The sequence below is a fragment of the Ambystoma mexicanum genome, chromosome 3p, assembly GCF_040938575.1.
Source record: "Ambystoma mexicanum isolate Mex_15411 chromosome 3p, UKY_AmexF1_1, whole genome shotgun sequence".
NCBI lineage: Eukaryota > Metazoa > Chordata > Amphibia > Caudata > Ambystomatidae > Ambystoma > Ambystoma mexicanum.
The window spans coordinates 357,822,966-357,846,138 of NC_090925.1; the positions used below are offsets into that span (position 1 = coordinate 357,822,966).

At 45.3% G+C, this 23,173-nt stretch overlaps 1 protein-coding gene across 1 annotated transcript in view; it reads left to right on the plus strand.

Annotated features, from left to right (window-relative positions):
* HCK (HCK proto-oncogene, Src family tyrosine kinase) overlaps positions 1-21,835 on the plus strand; it is a 458,518-nt gene extending 436,683 nt beyond the window's left edge. The window contains exon 13 of the mRNA XM_069651010.1: positions 15,697-21,835. Coding sequence (XP_069507111.1) covers positions 15,697-15,899 — 203 coding nt within the window. The 3' untranslated portion in view covers positions 15,900-21,835. The remainder of the gene's footprint in view (positions 1-15,696) is intronic.
* The last annotated feature ends 1,338 nt before the right edge of the window (positions 21,836-23,173 follow it).

The following is a 23,173-nucleotide window of genomic DNA, read 5'->3' on the forward strand; positions in this document are numbered from 1 at the left end:
TTAATGCCAGTTAGACCGAGATTCTACTCATAGGCACACCCGCTCCCTCCTTTCCTGTACCTTCTGGCCGGCCTCCTTTGCCCTCTTCCTGCTCCCACCTGTGAGGCTAAAAACCCCAGGGCATGTTCAACTCCACACTCTCCTTCTCTATTCATATCTCTAATGTCTCTAAGAAGTCAGACTAGCAGCTGCACTTCCTCAGAGGTATTCTTCCTTTCCTCTCCTTACCTCAGAAGCTCACTCTCTCCAGATCTAGCTCTGGTTCTATCTAGGCTGGAGTACTGCAACAGCCTCTTTCTAAATCTGCCTGCTCCTACTCTCCGCCCTTTGCAACTCATTCATAACAGGACTGCGAGACTTGTCCTTGGCCTCAAGCCCAGGGATCGTATCTCTGCAGGACTGAAATCTCTGTACTGGCTCCCAGTGGCTGTGAGGATTAGGTTCAAAACCCTCTGCATTGTCCACAAGGCCTTCTGGGGCCTGGGGCATCAGTACCTTCAACTGTCTCTTCCTAAATATCTTCCTTCTCGAGCTCTTTGCGCAACCGCCTCCAACTCCCTCAGGGTCAGTCCCTTCTCCAAGCAATGAGTTGGTGGTAGATCTCTCTCTTCAGCTGGGGCCTCCCTCTGGAACAGCCTCCCTTCCTCCCTGAAACTTGAGGAGGACCATCTCCGGTTCCGGAAGCACCTCAAGACCTTTCTCTTTTTTTATGTTTTATTGGTTTAAAAAAAATGGTAAAAGACCACACAGTGGCCACAATCACATAAACCTTTAACATTATTACATTTAAGTTATCCTAATCTATTTCCTACATCAATGGTTACATTTCAAAAAAGGAACTGCAGGAAACCATAATTGTTACTATTATTCCCTTCCATTCAGTTCACTCTTCATTTTTAAAACAATTTCAATCATTTTCAATACCATAATCACCAAACTGGTATTTTCTCCCATAAATATCCATGCCAACCAATCAGACGGGCTCACGGTTGTTTCCTTCCAACCACTGTCCGCTAGGTACACACTTCTAAACCTTCCTCTTTGCTTCTGCTTTCTCTCCTCCTCTCCCCTGCTGAACTCATGGCTGAAAGTGAATCTGCACTGGTCACCTGGCTACCCTCTGATATAGGGCCCAGGTCCCCTCCCCCGCCAGTGCACACCTGCACTGGCTCCCTGGCATGCCCCGCACTTGCAGACTGTTTTCTGCCTCCCTACAGCCCCCTACCAGCACTTGAATCCTGATGTCTGCACTTACCCTTGCACTTGCCACCAGCTGGCCGCACCTTTTACTTATTGCTTTTATTTATTCTTTTAATTTTACTGTTTATCCCATGTACTGCACTGCCCCCTCCCCGCTTCCCCCGCACTTTTCCCTTTTCCACTTCCCCTGCACTTGCACAATCTCAATGTCACCTGGCCTAGTAAGATCGTTGTCGCTGTCTTCCCTCGGTTGCCCCTCCTTTTGCCTCGTCGCGCCTTGAAATACGTGTGTATAGGCACGTTATAAAGGCTATATCATATCATAAATCTATAGCTAAAATGTACATTGAAAAAATAAAGACTTAACACCCATTCGGTCTTGATCATAGAGACGGGCCTATCAGGAAATGGCCCTCTGGCCAATAAGCAAATGCCTTTGGAACAGTGCGAAAGCTGGGACAAATTGTCACGTGTCAGACTCTATACAACCTGATGTAGCAATATCTTTAATGCCACTTTAAAATATATTATTATTTTTAGGCCCATGGACCTTTGGTCATGGCATCAGGGGCGTTTGGATTTTCTCACCTTTAAAGACTACGGGCCTCATTACGATGTTGGAGGTAGTCATGGCGCTAATAGCGCCATGACTACCTCCAATACCGGTACTGTGTCCGGTCCCGTTCAATGGGGACTTACTGGTCTATTCCGACCTTTGCGGGACCAGTAAGTCCCCATTGAAAAAGCCATTCTCCACATAGGGCTGAAATGGGAAGGGGGAAGGTGCTAATAACGGTACCGCAAATTGTGGTACCGTTATTAGCTCTGAAGTTCCTTAACGGGTCCCTTCCATAACGCCTGTTAAAGCCAAGTGTTAAGGAAGGGACCCGCTAAGGGACCTCTTAGTAGGGCGGTAAGGGATTACCGGCAACGGTGCCCTTACCGGTGCCGGTAATCCCTTACCATCCACCTCATAATGAGGCCCTACGTCTTGAAGGGTCTGGTCCCCCATGGTAGGAGGACACCATATTGGAAGGAATCCGTTGACAGCAATGCTTAAAAAGGTGTTTACAGTCTAGCAGAAGCAAGCAGGCGTTTTGATGATTTATTTCAGTGATCCCCAACGTGTAGCTCGGGAGCAACATGTTGCTCGCAGCACCCTAAAATGTTGCTCAGCAATAGCTCTGGGCCACGGAGTGGAGGCCAAGATGGTGGAGGCACTGCACGAATGAGACTGCAATGGCAATGTAGCTTGTGTCAGGACTGTGCAGGAAAACTAGCCAAACAGCCTCCTCTGGAAGACAGGCCTGACATGCCATTAGTTTTCGAAGCATCAGCAGCATGGTCTAAGGTGTAAAGTGGGATGGGTAGGTTTAAAGTGCACAAAGAGCCTGGATGAGGATGATTGAGATGATTCTTAAGCCATCACAAGAGACAAGCCCCATAACGACCACGCTTGTGCGGTTGTTATGGGGCTAAATAAATATAAATACATATAAGTAACAGTCTATTGTTGCCCCCACACTGGTTGGTCAATGTTATGTTATCTTGCATTTGTATGGTGCCTCCTGCCATAGGCCTGTCAGTGAGGCAAATGCGGAGTATGATGGATCCTTCAGTAATGGTAGGGAGGAGAAGATACATAGTTGTGATGAGGGTGAGGGATGTGAGCAGGCAATGGCAATGTGAATAGATTTACTTAGCAAAGCAGTGATTGAGGCATACATGAGGCCCAGAAATAGGCCATCCCAGTGCAGACCATAAAACTGCTGCTCTAATTAGCATTACAAACCCCCCTCAATAAATCTGCACTTTTTTGGCCAGTCCCACTCTATGGTTGATGCGCTACTAAGTTGCATGACACCAGTAGGCGAGCTGCTGGCTGGAAAAGGTACGCAATCTGGTCAGCAACAGTTGAAATCAACCAAGCATTCCAATTGTGCATTTAAGTAGCTTTCAAAGGGGCTATTTACATAACGTGCTTAATTCAAATACATGTGCCACTTAATGTCCTAAAGATTTCTTATGGGAGAACTCCAAGCACTATGTAATGTTAAATGTGGCCATGTTTGTGAACAGTTTCACTGGCCTCAAGTCTCTACAAATGTCCTGCTTGCCATTACATTTCATAAATATTCTGTGAAAACACCAATTTAGGGTCAAATTAAGTTAAAGGCCATTGTATATTGCCTGTTCCTGAATTACATTTGGTCTTTATTACTGTTAGTTCCTGCACATTAACATAGCCTCTTAGCAGTATTAAGTTTCTTTAAGGTATAACTTGTGTTGAAATTGTTTTCCTACCAACAGAACGCTGATGTGTTCCATCGAAGCACAGACGTTGCTCACCGCTCCATTTGATAAACGCATGTTGCTCCTTGTCTACAAAAGGTTGGGGACCCCGGATTTATTTAATACATCGGTCTTCCTGGGTGGCTCTGTCTGCATGGCCCGATCAGAAAGACACTCATAGTAACCATTATTTAGACATTTTTAAGACCATGAAAAGCAAATCTTCCCGAAACAGGACAAAGGCACAGACGTCTATAGATTGCTGTCTTTTCCAAACATGACTTACTGCTAAGAGGCCTTGGAAGTATTCTCAAACTGGCTCGCAGCCAGTATTTTCCCCTGCACCTTTCTCCCAGTCCCCACTCCCCCACTCCTTCTGCCCAGTCTAGTGTGGGACTCCTGCACATTTGATTGACAGTTCTGTCTTCCATTTTCCTCTTAAACTAGAAAAATGAAACAAGGAGCATTCTACATGGCACCTCACAGAGCAAATGACGTTTTTTTTGTCTGTGAAATTAACTACTCACCCAATTTTAAGGGTTGGGGCATTAAGGCTCCTGGGTTTGCCACCAACACACAAGCGCCCAACTTCATGAGCTTTAAACATTGCGAGGCTGTCTTGCCCCTCTAAACACACAAAACCTGGGTGTGATTATTCATTCGCCCACCCAGAGATCCTGGCCATAATATAAGTGTGGATTAGTCACATCTGGGAATATAAACTCCTCTAGTTAACTAAACATTGCCTTTACTGATAGCTTGGCTAAAAGAAGGTCTTCACTATTGAAGTTACTCATTATGTGCGACCCTGGTGTTTTGGACTGCAACTCCCATAATCCCTCTCCACTGACTAAGCAGGATAGAGATGATGGGCGCTGGAGTCCAAAATATCTGGAGGTTCACATAACGAGCAACCAATGCTAGAGGATAAAGATAGTACATTTCAAACAGCAGTGAACCAAAAGATGTTGCACAAGACGACTTCAATTCAAAACAAGAGGTTGATGTGTTCACTGGAAAACACTTAAATAATGAGGGGTTGGGGCCCCTCATTAGGTGCAGGTTAGGCGGGAAAGGCAAGAAGCAGGGAAAAGCCACAGAAAATTTAAAAATGTAATGACATGCTAAAAATCGATGAAAAGCAGCAACAATATCTAGGCTTTTTAGGGACAGGCGTTAGGTTATTTGCTGACATTCTCCTGTTCAAGATGGACTCAGTAAAAGAGAATGTGGAAAAGCAGGCGTGCAGAGAATTGCAGCTGTGTGAGGATTTCAAGTAATTAGCAAAGTAATGAAGAAGCTCGTTTAAGCAGGGTGGCAATTATTTATGTTCTTTTATTTCAGGGCAAGCTTGGCTGGCACTCTGCTCTCTATGTATATGCAAGCCTCCTACCAAGCCATTGACCAATGTAGCAACATGGGCGTGGGTGTGGGCAGAGCGACTCTGCATTCACATGTATTGCTTCTGCTGCCCAGGAGCTCCACTTTCCCAGCACGCGAGGCCAACGACTGGCTGCAGCCATCCTGCAAAGGGTCGATTGGTCTTGAACCCCTATGCATTATCACCAAGCTCCAGGTGCAGCATTCCTTCTGCTCAGGGAGAATAGGTGCTGGGTCTCTGTCCATGTTGAGATTATGTTGCCGGTCGCGTGACCATGCCTCATTTTCAAGGCCTGCTGCACCGCATTATCTTTCTGAGGCCACACCTCCGCCTCACTGCTAGTGTATGTCCCACACCTCTCACTGGAGTGATGAACCCACCCAGCTACACTGTCACCACTCTGCACCACAGACAGTCCCTCGCGGATCCTGGTGCCCGCCTGCAAGAGATTGGGCACACAGAGCCGACACATTAAGTTAGTGCTTCAATGTCACCCTTCTAGGACATTTTTAGGTCCAGAAGAAAACAAAGTAACTTCAGAAAGACTTCCTTAGATTGACATGCTAATGGAAGTACTCTTTCCCTGGATCGTCTCCCAGAGGCCCTCCCTCCAGCCCCCTGTGTACAGATCTGTACTTTCTTGAATCCATTTGCCACCGTTTCTTCCATTCTCTTCTCTTCCTTCAAAAACAGAAGGCAGGAGCATTCTAACTCCCTTTTCTACCTAAGAAACTGGCTTCTATTTTTTTGGTCATGGAAGTAATTGCCAACATTTTAAACATAGAAGTATTTTTTTGACTACTAAAATTCCAGAATGACTTCTACCTTTTTAGGGTTGGAATTTCACGACTTTTCCTTCCAAAAAGTGACCTGAAACACTGCACTTTGGTGGAGAAGGCCCCTGGACTCTCACCGGTTCGATCCAGCAGAGCCTTTGTCGCAGGCTGGAGAGGGGAGTTGTGTCTACTGGGCGGATTCGTAAAAATCTTGGATTCCGAGGTTGGGGAACAGGAACGCAGGTCGCCGGTGTGAGTAGAACAGGTATCTCCCTAAAGGGACAGACAGCCTAATTACTCTAGACACAAAAACACACTGGTATATCCCTGGTCTTTCTGAGCCGCTTTCCGCCATTCCCACTGTGAAAATTCAGCAGAGCAGACAGGCAGGCAACTGGAAACCCGCTATCACTTGGCATGGGTGTCTTGGCGACACAGGCCATATGGTAAATCATGGCAGTTTGGACCTCAAACTGCAAGGGCGACTCCTGCCCAGCACAATTAATAAAGGACGCAGCTAGGGAACTAGCTCACTTCATCTCCAAGCTCATAAACTCCTCCTTTAAATCTAACGCGGTACCCACCAACCTCAAAGAATCATGGGTCCTCCCCCTACTAAAAAAACAAACCCTGGACCCTACCATCCCTACCAACTATTGACCAATCACCACTGTGCCATTTCTACTTAAAATCCTAGACAGAGCTGCCTACATACAAATCCAAGATTACCTGGAAGCTAACCACTTGCTTGGCTCACGGCAATCTGGCTTCCGTCCACTCCACGGCACGGAAACAGCTCTGTTAGACCTCAAGACACAAATTGAGGAACTAAAGGACAATGGAAAAACAGCCTTGCTCCTCCTACTGGACTTGTCAGCAGCTTTTGACCTAGTGGACCATGCAGTCTTATGCAACCATCTCAAATCTGCCGCCAACTTCACAGGAGACGCCATAGCCTGGGTCCAATCCTTCTTAGCTAACCGCACCATGCGTGTCTTCTCCACTTCTGACTCTGCTGACCCTATCAAAATAACCTGTGGTGTCCCACAAGGATCCTGTGTCTCCCCTACCATGTACAACATCTTCACCAAGCCTTTGTTTGACAAGTTGGACAGACTGGGTGTCACCTACACGAACTACGCAGATGACACTCAGATCCTCATACCCATTTCGGGCAACTACGATGCAGACTCAGCCTTGGTGAACAAGATATACACCCTCATTCAGGCATGGGTGGCCTCTGCCTGAATGACGACAAAACAGAGATACTAATCCTAGGCTCGGTAGCCAACATCCAAAAATTAAGCACCAACTACACATCCTTCATCATTGATAACAACCCTATCAAGGTGATGTCTGTGGTTGAAACCCTTGGATTCTATCTGGACTCCTCCCTCATGCTCAAGAAGCAAATCAACTCCCTTGCCTCTTCCACCACTTACACCTGCAAACTTATCCGCGCATCCAGACCATACCTATCCAGTGCCAGTTGCATCACCCTAGCTAATGCTCTGATCATGTCCAGGTTAGACTACTGCAACACCCTGTACTCTGGAGCCAATAAAAACGTCACAGACAAACTTCAAAGACTGCAGAATAACGCCCTGAGAGCAGCATTAAACATCCCCTACAAAGAGCACATCACCAAATACAGGAAAGAGGTTAACTGGCTAAAAACAAAGGATAGAATTCTACTCAAAACAGCCTCCCTCACCTCTAAATGTCTAAACAACCTAGCCCCCCATACCTTATGGAAAAAATCACTAGAAAAACTTCATCGCGACCCACGAGATCTGCCAACACCTTTAAATTAGAGACTCCTAGGTTCAAACTTTCGACTGCGGGAGGAACTAGTTTTCCGGTCAAAGCTGCTCACTGCTGGGACAAGTTACTGCTTGACCTCAGACCTGAACAACCGTATCCCTAAATTCAGACTCAAGATAATCAAATGACTCCGTGCCAATGACACATAACTTGACCAACATCGAGCATACTCCCACCTTAGCCCATACCGTATCTTCTGTTTACCTGGACCTCTCCACTCCTTAAACAGCCGAGCATGCATCCTACCTATCCTTTATATGACACCAGATTCATAGTCTGACCTATGAACCTAATCATATAGTCGCCTGTTTAGATAGTCTCGCTAGAGTGCCTCGGACATCCCTAGATATACCCTGATTTTGTACATATGCTTGTATATATTCCTGTATACATTTGGTCTTTTTTGTCTTGTATACCTATGCCAAATACTGTAACAAGCTTAAGTTTTCCTGTACACTGTTGCGCCCGGCTACCCAAGTGTTTGGTGCGCATTACCAAATAAATAAACAAACAAATAAACAAACAAACCTTTACAGCTGGCTGAAGCCCTACTTACTGCAATACCACCTCAGAGTCTTCTGCCACCAGGGGTACATTGATCCCCAGGATTTGCTCTACTATACATGTAGGCACTTACACAGACCACACCGATAGTAGGAGAGTAGCTCTGGCGGACCACAGAACACCACTTCACCTAAGGTCAAAAGTCAGAATGAAAGCGTGTGCTCTTGAAAGGCAGGGTCATCTCTCTCACACCTTCATATGCAAATACACCTAATGTTCCCTTACCCTAAATGATTATCTGTGCTTACTTGCCCTCTATCACTCTTTTATAGGTGCGATCGAATCCCCCCCAGTCAGTGTATTCTAATACTGTATCCATGCCGTTCATCCCTCCCGCGGTAATCTTTGATCCCCTATCAGTGCATTCAAGTGCTGCACAACTACATTCTGAAGCTGTCCCAGTGAATTCCAAACCACAGCAACGCATGTAGAATCTGTGGTAGAGCATTGTAACCCTTGCATGTGCATTCTGACCCAATATCAGTGCACGGCTACAGTATCAGCACATTCTCAATACGTTCTGATTCTCTATCAGGGCCTTCCGCTCCAGGGCCAGTGTGCTCTAACCTTGTACCGACGCACTCTGTCCTTTTATTAGTGCATTCAAGCATTTATTTGTATGGAAATATTGGTGTATTCTGGCACTCTAGCAGTGCTTCGTGGCCCTGGTTTGGTGCATTGTGGCCCCATGTCAATACACAGTAAAGGTGCGTTAGAATGTGGCATCAATATATATATATATATGCCATTATAACCCTACAGTACATCAGTGCATTGTAACCATGTCAGTCCAGTCTAACCTGCTAACATCGATTTCTAAGCATGCACCAGTACATTCTAGCCATTTATCAGTGCATTATAATCCAGTTTCGGGGGCTGCAGATATATATAAGTGCATTGTATCCCTACAGTATAACAGTGCATTTTAACCAACTACACTGGCCCATTCTAACCATGTAACAGTCATTTCTAGCCATTCGTCCATCCGTGCATTGTGACCCCACATCAGTACCCCACATCCTAACCCCACATCAGTACATTCCAACACGCTATCAATGTGCTTTGCCATGTGTTAGTCTATTCTAAACGTGTACCTGTTCTTCCTAACCCAGTGTAAGGGTAGCCTAACTTTCGAACAGAGCACTGCCACCCTATATCCGTGCATTCAAACACTCTATGGACCTAATTCACAGAAGCGTTTTATAATGGAAAAGCCCCATTGAAAAGATGTCTGTGACTAAAGGCCTATGGGCCTCATTACGACCCAGGCGGTAAGGGGTTTACGGCAGCGTTAACAGCGCCGACCCTTACCGCCTGAGTACGAGGTCCCTTAGCGCCATGGCGCTTTTAACACCTGCTTTTAGCAGGTGTTAAAATCCATGGCGCTAAGGGACCATGGAGTTAATTACGCCACCGTAATTTACGGTGGCGTAATTAACGCCTTCCCCACTCCCATTATGCCCTATGGGGCAAAAATGGGAATGGGGAAGGGTAAATGGGGATTGGGGACTTACCGCCCCCGCCAACCTCGGAATGGGGCGGTAAATCCGCCAACCACCATGGCGTAAACATAGTTTACGCCATGGTGGTAAAGTCACGGCCCAGGCGGTAACTTACCGCCTGGGTCGTAATGAGGCCCAATGTATTTATCTGGTGCACATACTGCTCAGCGGCTGCAGTAGAGCACTTTGAGCCATGGGCTGGCTTCAGAGGGGGATGGAGGGGGGGGGGATTTGGGGTATGCAAGTGTCTTGGTGGATGTTGAGAATGCATTATTCGCTCCTAGGATTATGGCGGCATGAAATATTGTGCGGCATACAAAATGCACGTTTTGCAGCACAAATGTGCATTTGAACGCCAGCCGATAACCCCATTAACTGCGGCAGGAAGGTTAGGCAAGCATCAATGATGATAACTAAGATTTGGACTATATCAGAAGAGCAAAGAGCAGGACCCATTACAGGAGGATTGTCAAATGGCAGGTCGGTGGGATTTTCACAGCCAGGCAGCAAGCTCTCCATTTTGGATTCGTTGAGGCATTGTAGAGACGTGCTTCCTCTAGTGACCCCAAAACGAATGAAAGAGCAGTTATCTAGTGTATACATTCCCGGCGGGGAGCAAAAACACAGCCAAGCAACCGGGGAGAACAGAGAACGCCAACATCTGACCAAATAGCTTCCGAGATAAGTGAGAAGGGAATCCAAGGTGGCGGTCTGAGCTATTAGCACCTCTGCCCGTATCATGCTATCCAAGGTCAAGGATGAAGAATGCTGGCAATGAGGAGGCGCCAGGGACCCAGATCGGTTAGAACTATTTATGGGACTCCCAAGGGATGAGGTAAAGACTCCTGTCTTAGGAGAAGGGGAAATAACAGCAAAAAGGAAGACGTTGTGGTGTCCTGGAAGAGGTAGGACAGAGGTGAGAGCTGCAGAGGTTTGGAGAATAGAAGGCCCAGGATGGAGGACCTCACAAGGGAGCCCAGGTTATTGGAGGTGGCTTGAGGCCTAGAGATCATACCGGAAATGGGGAAGAAAGCCCCGGACATACCGCCACCCGAGGAGGTAAAGACACTGAATAACCCAACACTGGAGGCAGGAGACCGCCTGCAAGGGTTATAAGGATGTGACGGACATCTGGCGAGCAGAGAAGGTTGCTGTTCGGAGGCAGCGGGCCGACCGAGTTAAGTGGTGGTTTAGAGGACCTATCAAGTGTAGTTGTTCGGAATTGAACTGACATTGGGAACCTGAGGGCTACCAAGTGACACTGAATCCTGGGAAATATTGTGAAAGTATCCAGGTTTCAAAGCAATATTGTAAGAGAAAGAAAGCCCTAGTGCTGCATTCTGGCAAAAATAGTAAACGTGCCCAAGTGTCAAAATTACATTGTAACAAAAATAGAGGCCTGGCACTGCGTTCTGGGAGTGGGTTTCCTGAACAATTCGCCAAGAGACTTTGTTATAATATGTAGTAACATAATGAGCATCACATTAAAGTTATTCCATTCTCCCAATGAAAAAATAAACGGTGAAACTAGAACCAGTACAAGTCCGCTACATCATGGACATTTCGATCCGTAGAATGCTGGGCATGGCTGAGGCAATCAGCGATCTGGCGGCATAGCGGCTTTCATTATTTGGTACATACTTGAGTATTGTAAAAGAACATCTGATAGCCGATGGTGTGGCAATCAAGGGCTTTCGTGAGTGGATCCATATATACAAGTATCAAAGACAGAGGTGGCACTAGGGGCACTCCACACATAACTGGTGAACACGAAGAGGCAAATGAGGGCCAAGCCCTTGCCATTCCAACCAACATCTCGCGCCAGTGGAGGAGAGAGCTGTGACCCACTGTGCCAAGTCTAGAGCAAGGCTCTGAAACGTTTGGCTCCTCAGATGTTCGGGGCTACACATCCCATCAGCCATAACCTCCATAGTCCATGATCAGCCATCCTGGGAGTCGCACTGCAAAACATCTGGAGAAATGCAGGTTACAGACCCCTCCTCCAAGTTACAGCGGAAACGTGGCCCTGATCCCAAGAGGTAATTCCTCTCTGATGATCATTCAAGCCTTCGCTGGTCCCAATCCTGCAGAAAGTCACTGAAGAGGCTATTGTGTTCCAGAGGAAAAGGTAGTTAGTTATGCCGTCCTTGCAGGAAGGGCCTGAGCTTGGCCTAAAATTTGCCAAATTCCCTGGGCCTTCATTTATTATTTTTTTAGCAGCGGAGTAATGATAGCTTCTGCAGCACTTCTCCAATGGTGACTGAAGCATTGGTGAATTTTGTGATAACCGGGGGGATGGTTGGTTCACAACATTTGTTTTGCACACAAAAGTTGAAGGTGACAGTGCATTCTAACCCTGTATCAGAGAGTTCAGGGAGTGCATTCTACCCTGGATGCATGCACTCTACCCTGGATGCATGCATTCTACCCTGGATTCATGCATTCTATCCCTGGATCCATGTGTTCTATCCCTGGATCATTGTCCTCTAACTGTGGATCACTACATGCTGTATTAGTGGCATTGGCGTAAAACCTACTACCAATGCATTCTAACTCTGCATCAGAGGAATGTAAGTCTTAGTCCAACCCTCTATCAATGTCTTTTGTTTATGTGTCTGACTGTGTATTGGGGGATTATACCCCTCTTTGAGCGCATTCCCCTGTGTGCATTCACACTCTTCGTGCTTGCATTACACCCCTTCATCACTGCATTCCACACCGCAGTTTTGCATTCTTACACTCTATCTAGAAGTTCTGAATGTATCCCTGCAAATGAACCTTGTATGTGCAAGTTCTACCCCTTCCTCTATGTGCTATAAAGCTACACCAGGGAATTTTACAAATAATGCAGGACTTTCAGAGGCAAAGGAATACCTGCATTCCTGTACACCCTCTACGATACATATGGACTGTGTTGATGTAACCATTACATTAGAACATGCTAAGAAAATGGAATGGGCAACATGAGATGTTCATTTCTTTTCCGAGTTGCTCATTCTATTTTGTATCCACCTATTACTTTCTTGCATATTGTTTTTTCCTGTCCCTTCTTGTTGCACCTCTCATCCTTCCACTATTAATTTCTCTAGTCCTAATGCCATTAATCGTATCTACCTTGCTGTTTATGATAGTTCTCCTGCCAATCTTGCTCCCTGGGACACAAAATCTCCCTGTAATGAAGCCCATTCCTTTATTGATACTTTTTTGTCTAAATTCGCATTTTCTTTCATTACAGAAATGTAGCTATCCTCCTGTAGCTCTGCTATTCCTGCTGCCTTCACAGCCTCTTTGACTACTTTCTCTCAGCCCCCTCACCCTCGATTGTCATGCTGTGGGTGGCGGCATTGGTATCCTCTATCACTCCTCAGTCACTCTCTCTCCATCTCTGAATAATCTCCCTAACTTTACTATTGCCTTTCTTCTAATCTGTCGCCCCCTACTTTTTGTGAAGATCTTGACGCTCTTCTGTCTTCTCTACTTCCCTCTGACACCACTTGAGGAGAACCATCTCCGGGTCCGGAAGCACCTCAAAACCTTCCTCTTTGCCTCCGCTTTCTTTCCCTCTCTCCCCTGCTAAAATCACTGAACCTGCACTAAATCTGCAACTGGGCCACACACCGATCTCATGTCCTGGCCCAGCCACTCTTCCTTGCACTGCCTACATGCACTACGGGACTGTCTCTGTATCCTACAGCCCCTTCTCCTGGCACTTACCTTTGCACTTGTCACCAGCTGGCCCTATTATTTATCTCGTATTCTATTAACCATGTACCGCACTTTCCGCCACCAGCTGGCCCTATTATTTATCTTGTATTCTACTAACCATGTACTGCACTTCCCCTGTCCCCTTCCCCTGCACTTTTTCCCAGTCCCCCTACCCTTGCACTTGCGCGATCTGAATGACACCTGGCCTAGTAGGATCGCTGTCTGTCTCCCTCTGATCCCCCCCGCCTCGTCGCGCCTTGAAACACTTGTGTATAGGCGCGTTACAAATGCCATATCATATCATATCACTTTGCTCCTACTTGGTGACTTTAATCTGGATATTTTATCTACTCACTCTTCTGTTCCTCTTATATCACTTTTTGATTTCTTCTATCTTTCATCCATTCCCTCTTCCCTCTCCTCCGTCTCATATCTCATATCTCTGGTTCACATTTGGACCTAACTTTTTCTTCTCGCCTATCGCTGACTTCAGTTTCTGCTCTTCCTATTCATTCCTCTGACCATGCACTTCTACCTCTGTCCATTCTTCCTACTGCTATTCCCTCCCCTCTCACGTCGTTCTATACCTCTCTGCTTTCAGCCAAGGAACAATACTATGCCAATCTCCTTGACTCTTTCTTCTTATCCTTGTCATCTCTCTCAGACTCTGTCTCATATTCTTTCTCCCCTGCCTCCTAACCCTGCTACCACTTTCTTCCATATCGGCCACTGATTTGAGAACTTACTTTTCTACTAAACTTAACCTCCTCTGTTCCTCCATGTCCTCCTTTACAACTCCTTCTGTCCCCTCTTTTTCTCTTCATCCCTCGCCTTCTTTCTCTTCTTTTCTCCCTCTTACTGATGCTGAAACTGCTATCTTTCTCGCTAAAGCCAACCCTGCCACTACTGCTCCACTCCCTCTCTGTTAATTCCCAAGGTTTACCCCTTTCTACTTCCCTCCCTTCTTAACGACTTTCGCCATTCCTCGATCTTTCCTACCATTTTCAAGCATGCTACGATTCTTCCTATTCTTTAAAAACCCTCACTTGAACCTTATTGTCTATTCTCAGATCTCTTCACATATCAACTGTAACTCTTCCACTTTAACAATCTGGCTTTCGACCTTGTCACTACACTGAGAACGCTCTTCTTTCAGTTACTAACTCACGTCTTTCATTTTTCTATTGGTACTCCTTGATTTGTTGGCAGCGTTCTACACAGTCGATCAATCCCTTCCGCTTGTGCCCTTAACTCCCTTGGTTTTAAGTGATTCTGTTCCTATATCTCCAACCACATATACTCTGTTTCCTGGGTGGTGACTCCTCACCAATACTTCCTTTTAGTCACTGTGTGCCTCAGGGTTCAGTCTTATGTCCTCTTCTCTTCTTTCTGTACAACCTTCACCTTGCTTCTATTATTTCCTCTTTTGGTCTTTCCCGTTACTTTTATGCATATGATTCCCAACATTTCCTATCTTTCTCTGCCTTCTCCCTGTCTATTCACGATGCCATTTCCTCTGGTCTTCTGGCCATCCAGTCCTGAATGTCCAACCATTTTCTTCATCTGAATCCTTGTAAGACCAAGGTTCTTTTCTTTCCTTTCCTATCTCTACTATTCCTCGCCCTCCGCCTCCCACTTCCATTTCTTTCCCCCAATTCTCTTTCGGTCTCAACATTTGCACATAATCTTGGCATATACTTTGACACTTCTCTTACTTTTTCCTCACAGATTTCCTCTTGCAATTCCCATTTCTTTAACACCCGAAAAACTAGACCCTTTCTTTCGTTTTCTGCTACTAACCTTGTATCTTTCTCACCTTTTCTACAGCTCCACTATTCTTCTCGATCTGCCCATCTCTCATCTGTAGCACACTGCGCTCGGCCTATAACTCTTCTGTACGTCTCCTTTTCTCCCTCTCCTCTTGTGATTCTAGCTCTCCTGCTCTTGCTTCTTCACTGGCTCCCTTCTCACTCCTGCTTGCCTTTTAACTTTCTCTGCTTCGTTTTTAATCTCTTCATAATCTAGTGCCCCCCTATCTTTCGTCGCTCATATTCTTTTACTCTCCCCCACGCTCCCTATGGTCTGAGTCTCTACTTCTTCTTACTGTTCCTCGCCACCCCTGTGCATCCTCCCATTTTCATTCCTTTTCACTGTTGCCCCATCTCCATTGGAATGCTCTTCCTCTTTCTCTTCATTCTCTCACTTCTTACTCTATGTTTTGCTCTGGCCTGAAGGACCATCTTCTCTCTCTCTAATCTCTACCATACTGTAATTTTTTGATTTGTACCATTTGTAATTTTTTGTACAGCACTTTGGCATAAAGCACTACAACAATCTAAATAAAGTACAAATAAAAAAATAAGATTCATACGATCTCACCCCTTCCCAATTTCTGCCTCGCACCTCCCCTTCGCCCCTCCTTATCCCCATGCTCCCTGCATTGCTTCCTTAGGAATGTCCAACCCGGAGGTGATTCGATCGCTGGAACATGGCTACCGGATGTCCCGCCCTGAAAACTGCCCGGAGGAGCTCTATGAGATAATGTTGATGTGCTGGAAGAACAAGCCCGAAGATCGCCCCACCTTTGAGTATGCGCAGTGCGTGCTGGAGGATTTCTACACAGCCACTGAAGGCCAGTACCAAAAGCAGCCATAAGTCACGCGCTTGCTGCTCGCCCGTCCCTCAGCGCTACATAGGACAAGGCGTGTTTGCGTGGGCGGGCCAAGCGCTCACAGTGGGCTGAGCAGTGTAAGAGCCGCTCCCTCCGAAGCTCTTTCACGCTGCTGGAGGAGCTGAACTAATAAATAATAACCGTGGGCCGTACCTGCGACACAAGAGACGCTGCTGTAACATCTGCGCGTGCCTCAAAGTTCCACCAGCTGCCTTAATGTCTGCACACACCTCTTATGGTAATCTTGTGACCTACTAGTACTATAGCTAAATGGACTGCGTTCCACTCTACAGAGCTGTGTGTGACCTGCATGTAACACATTTCAATTGCCCAGAAGCATCGACTCTTTAATGTTTCTGTGATCAGAACTAGTACCATTAAGTTGGGTAGTAGCCCTTATTGTTTAAGTGCCAAAAACTCATACATTTGTGTTGCGTACTATGTGAAGGGTCCTTTTCATTATCATGACAATGTGTTCTTTAGAAGCAGTAACGTGTGTGTGTGTGTGTGTGCGCGCGCATTATACCGCTTGCACCTCCGTCGACAGGACTAAGGAACTCGTGGCAGACGCAGCACGCTGATAATCTTTGTCTGCGTGGGTTTACTGTCTAATGGTTTGGGCAAATTTAATATATTTTGAAATCGATCTCAGATAACGTATTCATGAATAGGAAAAACAGACCTACGATTATGCCTCTGTGCTGTGGGACTGCCTATTATACACCTCCAACACATCCTCTAGACACCCAGAGCACCACGGAGAACCTCTGAGCGAACGTAGGGGAGGCCCTCGATAAGACCCTCCCCTATAGCCCTGGGTCCGAGAAAAGCTGGAGAGGTGCCACCTGCAGGCCGTGTGGCTCTTGCACTCAGGGACAGATGGCAACACATCTTTCCAGGCCTTCCACTTCCTTTGCACAGTTCAAACCCAGATGCTTGTTTCAGAATGTAGCTGCAGTTACGCCTTCTAGAAGCTTCCAGTCGGGCAGACATTCACTGACTCGCCTTCATTAAAGGCTGCACCTGGTCTATGATAGCCTTTCCCATGGCGCTTCTCCACTAGTCTTCCATTTTAGTCCACCTTCCCCTCTCTTCCTTAGCAGGCAGTCCAGCTCCAAGTGAACGTCGACGCTGGTTTGTAATTAGAGTACTTTAAATAGTAATAGGTTTAAATGTGTGGGTATTCGGGTTCTGAGATCCTCTTTTTAGACCTTCACCAGTAATGGGGTTCCTATTAGTCAGCAATCCTTCCGGAAACTGCGCGTCTCAACTAAAGCCCAGGAACCATAATGCTCTTACCCATTAGCAATATGCCTTAAGAACGAGGCCACAGTTCAAAGGCCGTGCTTCCCCTCACCATAACTATTGGACCAGTTCAGGCAAAGTATTGCTTTCATTCATTGGGATGAAGCAAATCGGCGAGGTCTTTGCATGGCAAGACTTGCAATATTTGTTTTATTGGTGGTAACTACCAATCTGCCATTCCCATAACTCAGGTGGTCTTTCAGTTCCCTCTTTCCGAGGGCCTGTGAGAGCTTACTGTATCCCCCTGACAAAGCACAACCCTTGAAAACAAGTTTACTGCAACCCCTTGCTTCCTTCCACCTTAGTTACTGCAGGGAGCCTCAGGCTCTCATATTCTCTAAGTGACCCGTGATCAGCACGTAAGCCCACCTGAGCACAGTGGTCAGTAGCTTCATGTTTTCTTTGCTAACAAAACATAATCAATAAAGATACTCCATGGGTTCCACATTCAGCTCCTCCTTTATCTCTGTAGGATAGCTCAGGGGCAACGCGCTCGACTTGAAATCAAGATGATGCAGAGCAAAACAGGTTCGATCCTGTGTTGCTTAGAAACCTCTAGGTATTAGGTGTGTTATAAGTAACCAATTAAAATTTACTGGCTCAAAAAACTTTCAATTTCATTTTGCACGTGTGTGCCCATTAGGTGCAAAATTAAATTGAATGAGCAGGTAGACGGGGTGATGGCTCCCCTGTCCTCCCTGATATAATGATCCAATGCAGACAGGCCTTGAAGAACCGGTCCTGAGGAAGATGACTAACTAGAATCATCGAAACCGGTTGACCTTTTACAAGCTGGATATCCCAAAAAAACAGCTGGGATACCAACAAGAAATCATGCTCTTTTAACAGAGAAAGTATTCTCCAAAAAATCTGTTATCTGTGGACTCCTATATTCGAACTGAACAAAGTGATTATGATTTACAAACCAAATTATCAAGAAACAACTATAGGCCTGGACAACTGAGTCCAGAACCCTCCAAAAAACCAATTAGGAGCCCTCAACAAAGAAAAGGTTTTATTATTCATGGGTGAACTATAACCCCTTGCATATGTGACTGTGTATATATGTACATTTTTAAATCAAGCAAGTGATCTACATCTTGGGTCCCACACACTTCCATGAAGGTCAATTAAAGAGTAATGGGTCCGCTACCCCTGGAATATAGTTCTTCTTAGAAATGTGGCCGTAGTGTTTTGAGACACTGACCCGCAACAACCATCATCAACTACCATGTGTTTAGTAGCTGAAACATCACATCACCAGGGACAAGATCCCTACAACCCCCATCATCAGGTGGACAGGTGATACCACCACGCCATTCTTAAGGACGGAATCCCATGCATAATGCGAGGGATAGCCTTGAAGAAAAAAGCTGCTGAGGCTACAGATTAAATGGTTTAAAAAGGCGTCTCCACACCTTAAATGAGCACCACACTGAGTATTTGGGTAGGTTGATTTATTGGATTAAATCGAAAAATGCCCTTTACAGATGACACGTGTTTCGACACACCAGTGTCTTTTTCAAATCAGGGCTAGTGGCAAAGCTGATAAATAGCATAGAGAAAATGAACATAAAGCAAAATTTGACAGATATGCATTACAATCATATGTCATGATGAATCAAATTGCACAAAAACCATAGCGAGAAAACACAAATCATGATGTATAGTCACAGAGAAAATGGGAGGGATGAAGGATAGGGGAGTCAAGGGTAAGTCATGTTGAGAAAGAATATAATAAACAAATGACAAAAAACACAAAACAAATGTTATTAGCAAGTGAATGATCAAGTGAGAAAAGGACAATTACTTAAATGATTGATACTTATAGAGATCTTTGCCCTTGTCGGCCTTACCTAAATCTCAAGTCAAAAGGTTTCAAGGTCAATTGGGTGTAACACAGTTATTCACTTGCTAATATCATTTTTTTGTGTTGCACGTGAATGGCAGAATTTGTTGCTTCTGAATGAGAGTGCTTTTATTCAGGTAGGCAGAGAGTCCAAGTTTGTCGACTCTAGGGCACGGGTTTCCAACCTTTGGCTCTCCAGAGGTTATGGACTACAACTTCCCAGCAAAGTCAATGGTGAGGGATCATGGGAGTCATAGTTTGAAACACATGGTGAGCCATCAGTTGGCGACCCCCTACTCGAGAGAGATGTGCAGACTGCAAACAAATTTTGTTCTGAAGATGATTTTGTTTGCCTTAGTGGATATCAATACTTCAAAACAACATCACTACATTTACATTTCACTTTTTCACAAACATTGTGATTCCGGAAAATACAGTTTCATGACCATTTTTAAATACAAGCATTGCATTGCTTTCAGAAAAAATATTCTTTCCAACCTCTATCCTTCAACTGAGATTTGAATTTAAAATGAACAATGGGAAAATGTCCTGAAGGCCAAGTCAATGGCTGAGGACAACACTCACGAGTGGGTGTTCTGAAACCATAATCGTACAGACAAGAGAGGGGTCATATTTCTGATAGTTGAGTCTGGTGCAGCTGGCAATAGCGCAGTTTTCATCCAAGTTTTCATCAGAACAATTTATATCTGACAAGCTCTGTACCAGGCGTGATCTGTGTAAACCTTCCACCAGCAGCAAACTTCTTGGGCCTGTTATAATTCTTGGTGCATGTGCACATATCTCGGGTCTGTGTCCCTGCACACTCTACTTTGCAGTGAGTAGAATTTCTGAGAAGGGTCGTGGCAAAGGTGCTGCTTTGGCCTGTGGTTTCTTTAAAGCTTAGCTACTTGGCATGCTGTCTGATTTTGGCCAGTCACCCTATTTCTTCCCCTCAGCCACTCACCTGTAATTAACGAGAACTTGTAATAGGGTAAATATATTCCATTTCAAATTACGGCACCAGCCCAGCTTCTCATGAGTGGTCAGATAGACAGCCCTTTAATAAGAGGCGAACACACCCGGGTCAAGGAGAATCCATAGAACGGGTGCAAACGGAGAAGGGAAACAGATCATGGTGGAGGGACTCTCTGTAAAACCTAAAAGGAAGAGGTTTTACCTCATTGCCAGAGGGGAGTGTGAAGTGAGGTGTGAAAGTGGCAAGTACTGTATTCAGCTAACCCTAGTGAATATTGCTAGTCAAAGCGAGATAATCATGTGTCCCTGTTTTAAGGGATAATAATTCCCATATTAGGCCTAGCTTGCCAATTCTTGCCTGGATCTTGCACAAGCGGTCGCTAGTCTGAGTGAAATGTCCCTTCTAGCAGCCCTGCCTTATTACTAAACTGCTCCCTGAGACAGACTTATCTATAATATTAGAAGATAAGGTGTCTCGCTGCATGACCAACTCAGTCCAGCCATTTCATTGAAGCATTTTTAATGCAATGGGGATTTTTATGACATTTACCTCAAGCCATCTATTCTGAGTTTTGTTTTTCATGTTTTAGTTATATCACTCCCTTCCTTATTTTCATTAAATACCCCTCTTGCCTGTACTGGCCTTCCCCTTCCCTTTTTCACTGTTCTTTACTGTCTGCCTTTTTTTCTTCTCCTGGTCCTCTTTTAGTATGACCAATCGCCCATGCTGTTAATTATTTAAACCTATCCATTCTATTTTAAAGTTAAGATGGCACTTTTTATAAAACAAATGTATTCACATTTCTTTAGGTTTTACATTTCACTCACTGGGTTTTATCACCAAAGATTTGCACCAGAGCACATCAGTAGATGACCAGTTGCATCACAGACTTGCTCCTGCTCCCTTGTGCCTGATTCACAGAGCCAAATACTAGAGCAAGTCTTGAGCTGCCTGGAGCCCCCCAGAGATGCTCTTCAGCAAACCTTTGTGAATCACATGTATATTTTTATGCTTTGTGGCTCAGGCATAAGGCAGCATGTGCAAAGAATTTCATGAGCATCTCCTGATTTGCACCAGTACAAATCTTTTTTAATTAGGCCTAATTTGTGCATTTTTGGTGAGACAGTCTTGTACGGAAATTGATTTTCATTGAAATGTGTTCCACTGAAATTACTTTCATTGAAAAGAAAAGCATGAACAGGTAGGCTTCTAAGAGAAGCATCCATATAGATGAACTCCACCCCTAGGCCCATGCTTTGTGGTCTATGCAAAATGGCTGACCCAAGGCAAGTATTGCTACATGGCTGTAGAGCATGTCCTTGCCTTGGTTCTGCTTGCCCTACCCTCATGTTGTACAGAGGATCATAGACGTCTCCCCAACCACGAAACATGGCTCCACCTTTAGGGTGACAGCCGGAAGCAGAGCATTTTAGAAGTTCACCAGATTTTGTTGTGATGGACAACGCTCTGAAACTACCTTCAGACCCCTACGTTATTTCCCATGTATCTTAAAGAAATTATGGTGTCATCAGTCAAATGTAACCTAAGGATCATTTTGGGGCTTGGTTCAGCAGTGAGAGTCTTTATTTGAACTGTACATGGCAATATTATGAAATGGGTGTGTGGATGAGAAAACAAAAATGCTTTTTATTTGTAAAATGATTGTTCTTGAGTTTTGCTCTGTAATGTGAATGTCTTTCATCTCATAACTGTTTTCCATTCCTCTGTTGAATTACCATTTTACAAAGCTTTAATGTCTGCAAATAAATAAATATAACTTTTTAAAAAAAGTCTCGTCTTTGTATAGACGCCGGACGGCTATAACACCGCCTGCTTTTCTCCACCTCTTGTTTCTTGTATGTGTGATCTTTTAGTTGGTAAAACTGCTCAGAGTGTTGAGAGCCTGTGACAGCGATCCGTTTTTAACCAGCAGGCCACTGGTATGAATGCCATCAGGAAAGGCCTAAACTTTTATCCTTCAGATGTTTATAAAATAAGTACTGTTCAGTTGGATAATAATGGCACCCTGGCAGATGCTGGCGACGTGGAGAAGCAAGACAGGCGTGCAAAGAGCATGGCATAGCCATATTTGTAGTATGAATGTGCCTGCGGCCACTGTTCTACAACTAATTGAAGAGGCAAGTGGAATAGTTCATTGTAAATTCCTGACTTCCTCCAAGAGGGCTTTGGCTTCTATTTATTCTTGCAGAACTGCAGCTCCTGGGCATCAGAGATGTTGTGGAAGGAGGATTGGGTCCTCCTCTGAAGGTCGTCTTTTTGGGAAGTGACTTGTGTACATAAGGATGTCTTCCTCCCCCCGAGTTCTGAGAGCAGTGCTGTATTCCTTCAAAGAATGGACGCTTACTCATGTCCGTCATCCTATTCTACCAGAACTGAGATTTTCGTGATACCTGCTCTTTCCCATTATGATTGCTCTCCTCCTCGATCTCTCTCCATCTACCCGACTCCTCTCTTTCCTAATTTGCTTATAAATTTGGTGTTGTTTTTGACTCCTCAGTCTTTCTCCAAACACATTTCGTCTCTTGCTCGTTCCTGTCATTTCGAACTCTATAATATTCAGAAACTCTGTCAATGTTTCACTTTTTATCAGCCACTGAAAGCTTTATTCTTACATTGGTCTTTCAACCGCTGGTGTCTTGTGCTTCTCTTCTTGCAGACCTCCCTGCCTCACTTTAACGTTTTTCATTCAATGTTTAATCCTGCTAGTCGTCTTCTCTGTTTACATGCTCTGTGCTCCCATATCTCTCTGTCCCTCACTGCATATCGATGACTCTCTGTTATATTCTCACCTAGTGTGGATTAGATATAATGCCATCTTTCAAAATGTTAATTATTGCATTTTTTGAGCATTTGTAAGGCGCTATACACCAGAAAGTGTTTCAAGGTGCCTCAAGGCAAATGGGAGGGGGGCACAGAGGAGAATGAACAACAGTAAACGGTCCTGCTAGGCCTTGTGGCATTCGGATTGTGCAAGTGCAGCAACAGGAAGTGCAGGGGGGAGCAGTGAGGGAGGCCGAGGGGGAGGTTAGGGGAGAGGGGGGAATGTGGGAGGGAGTGGGCCGCAGAGGCTGAGTAAGTGCTGGGGAGTAAGTGCAAGGGGGAGCCTG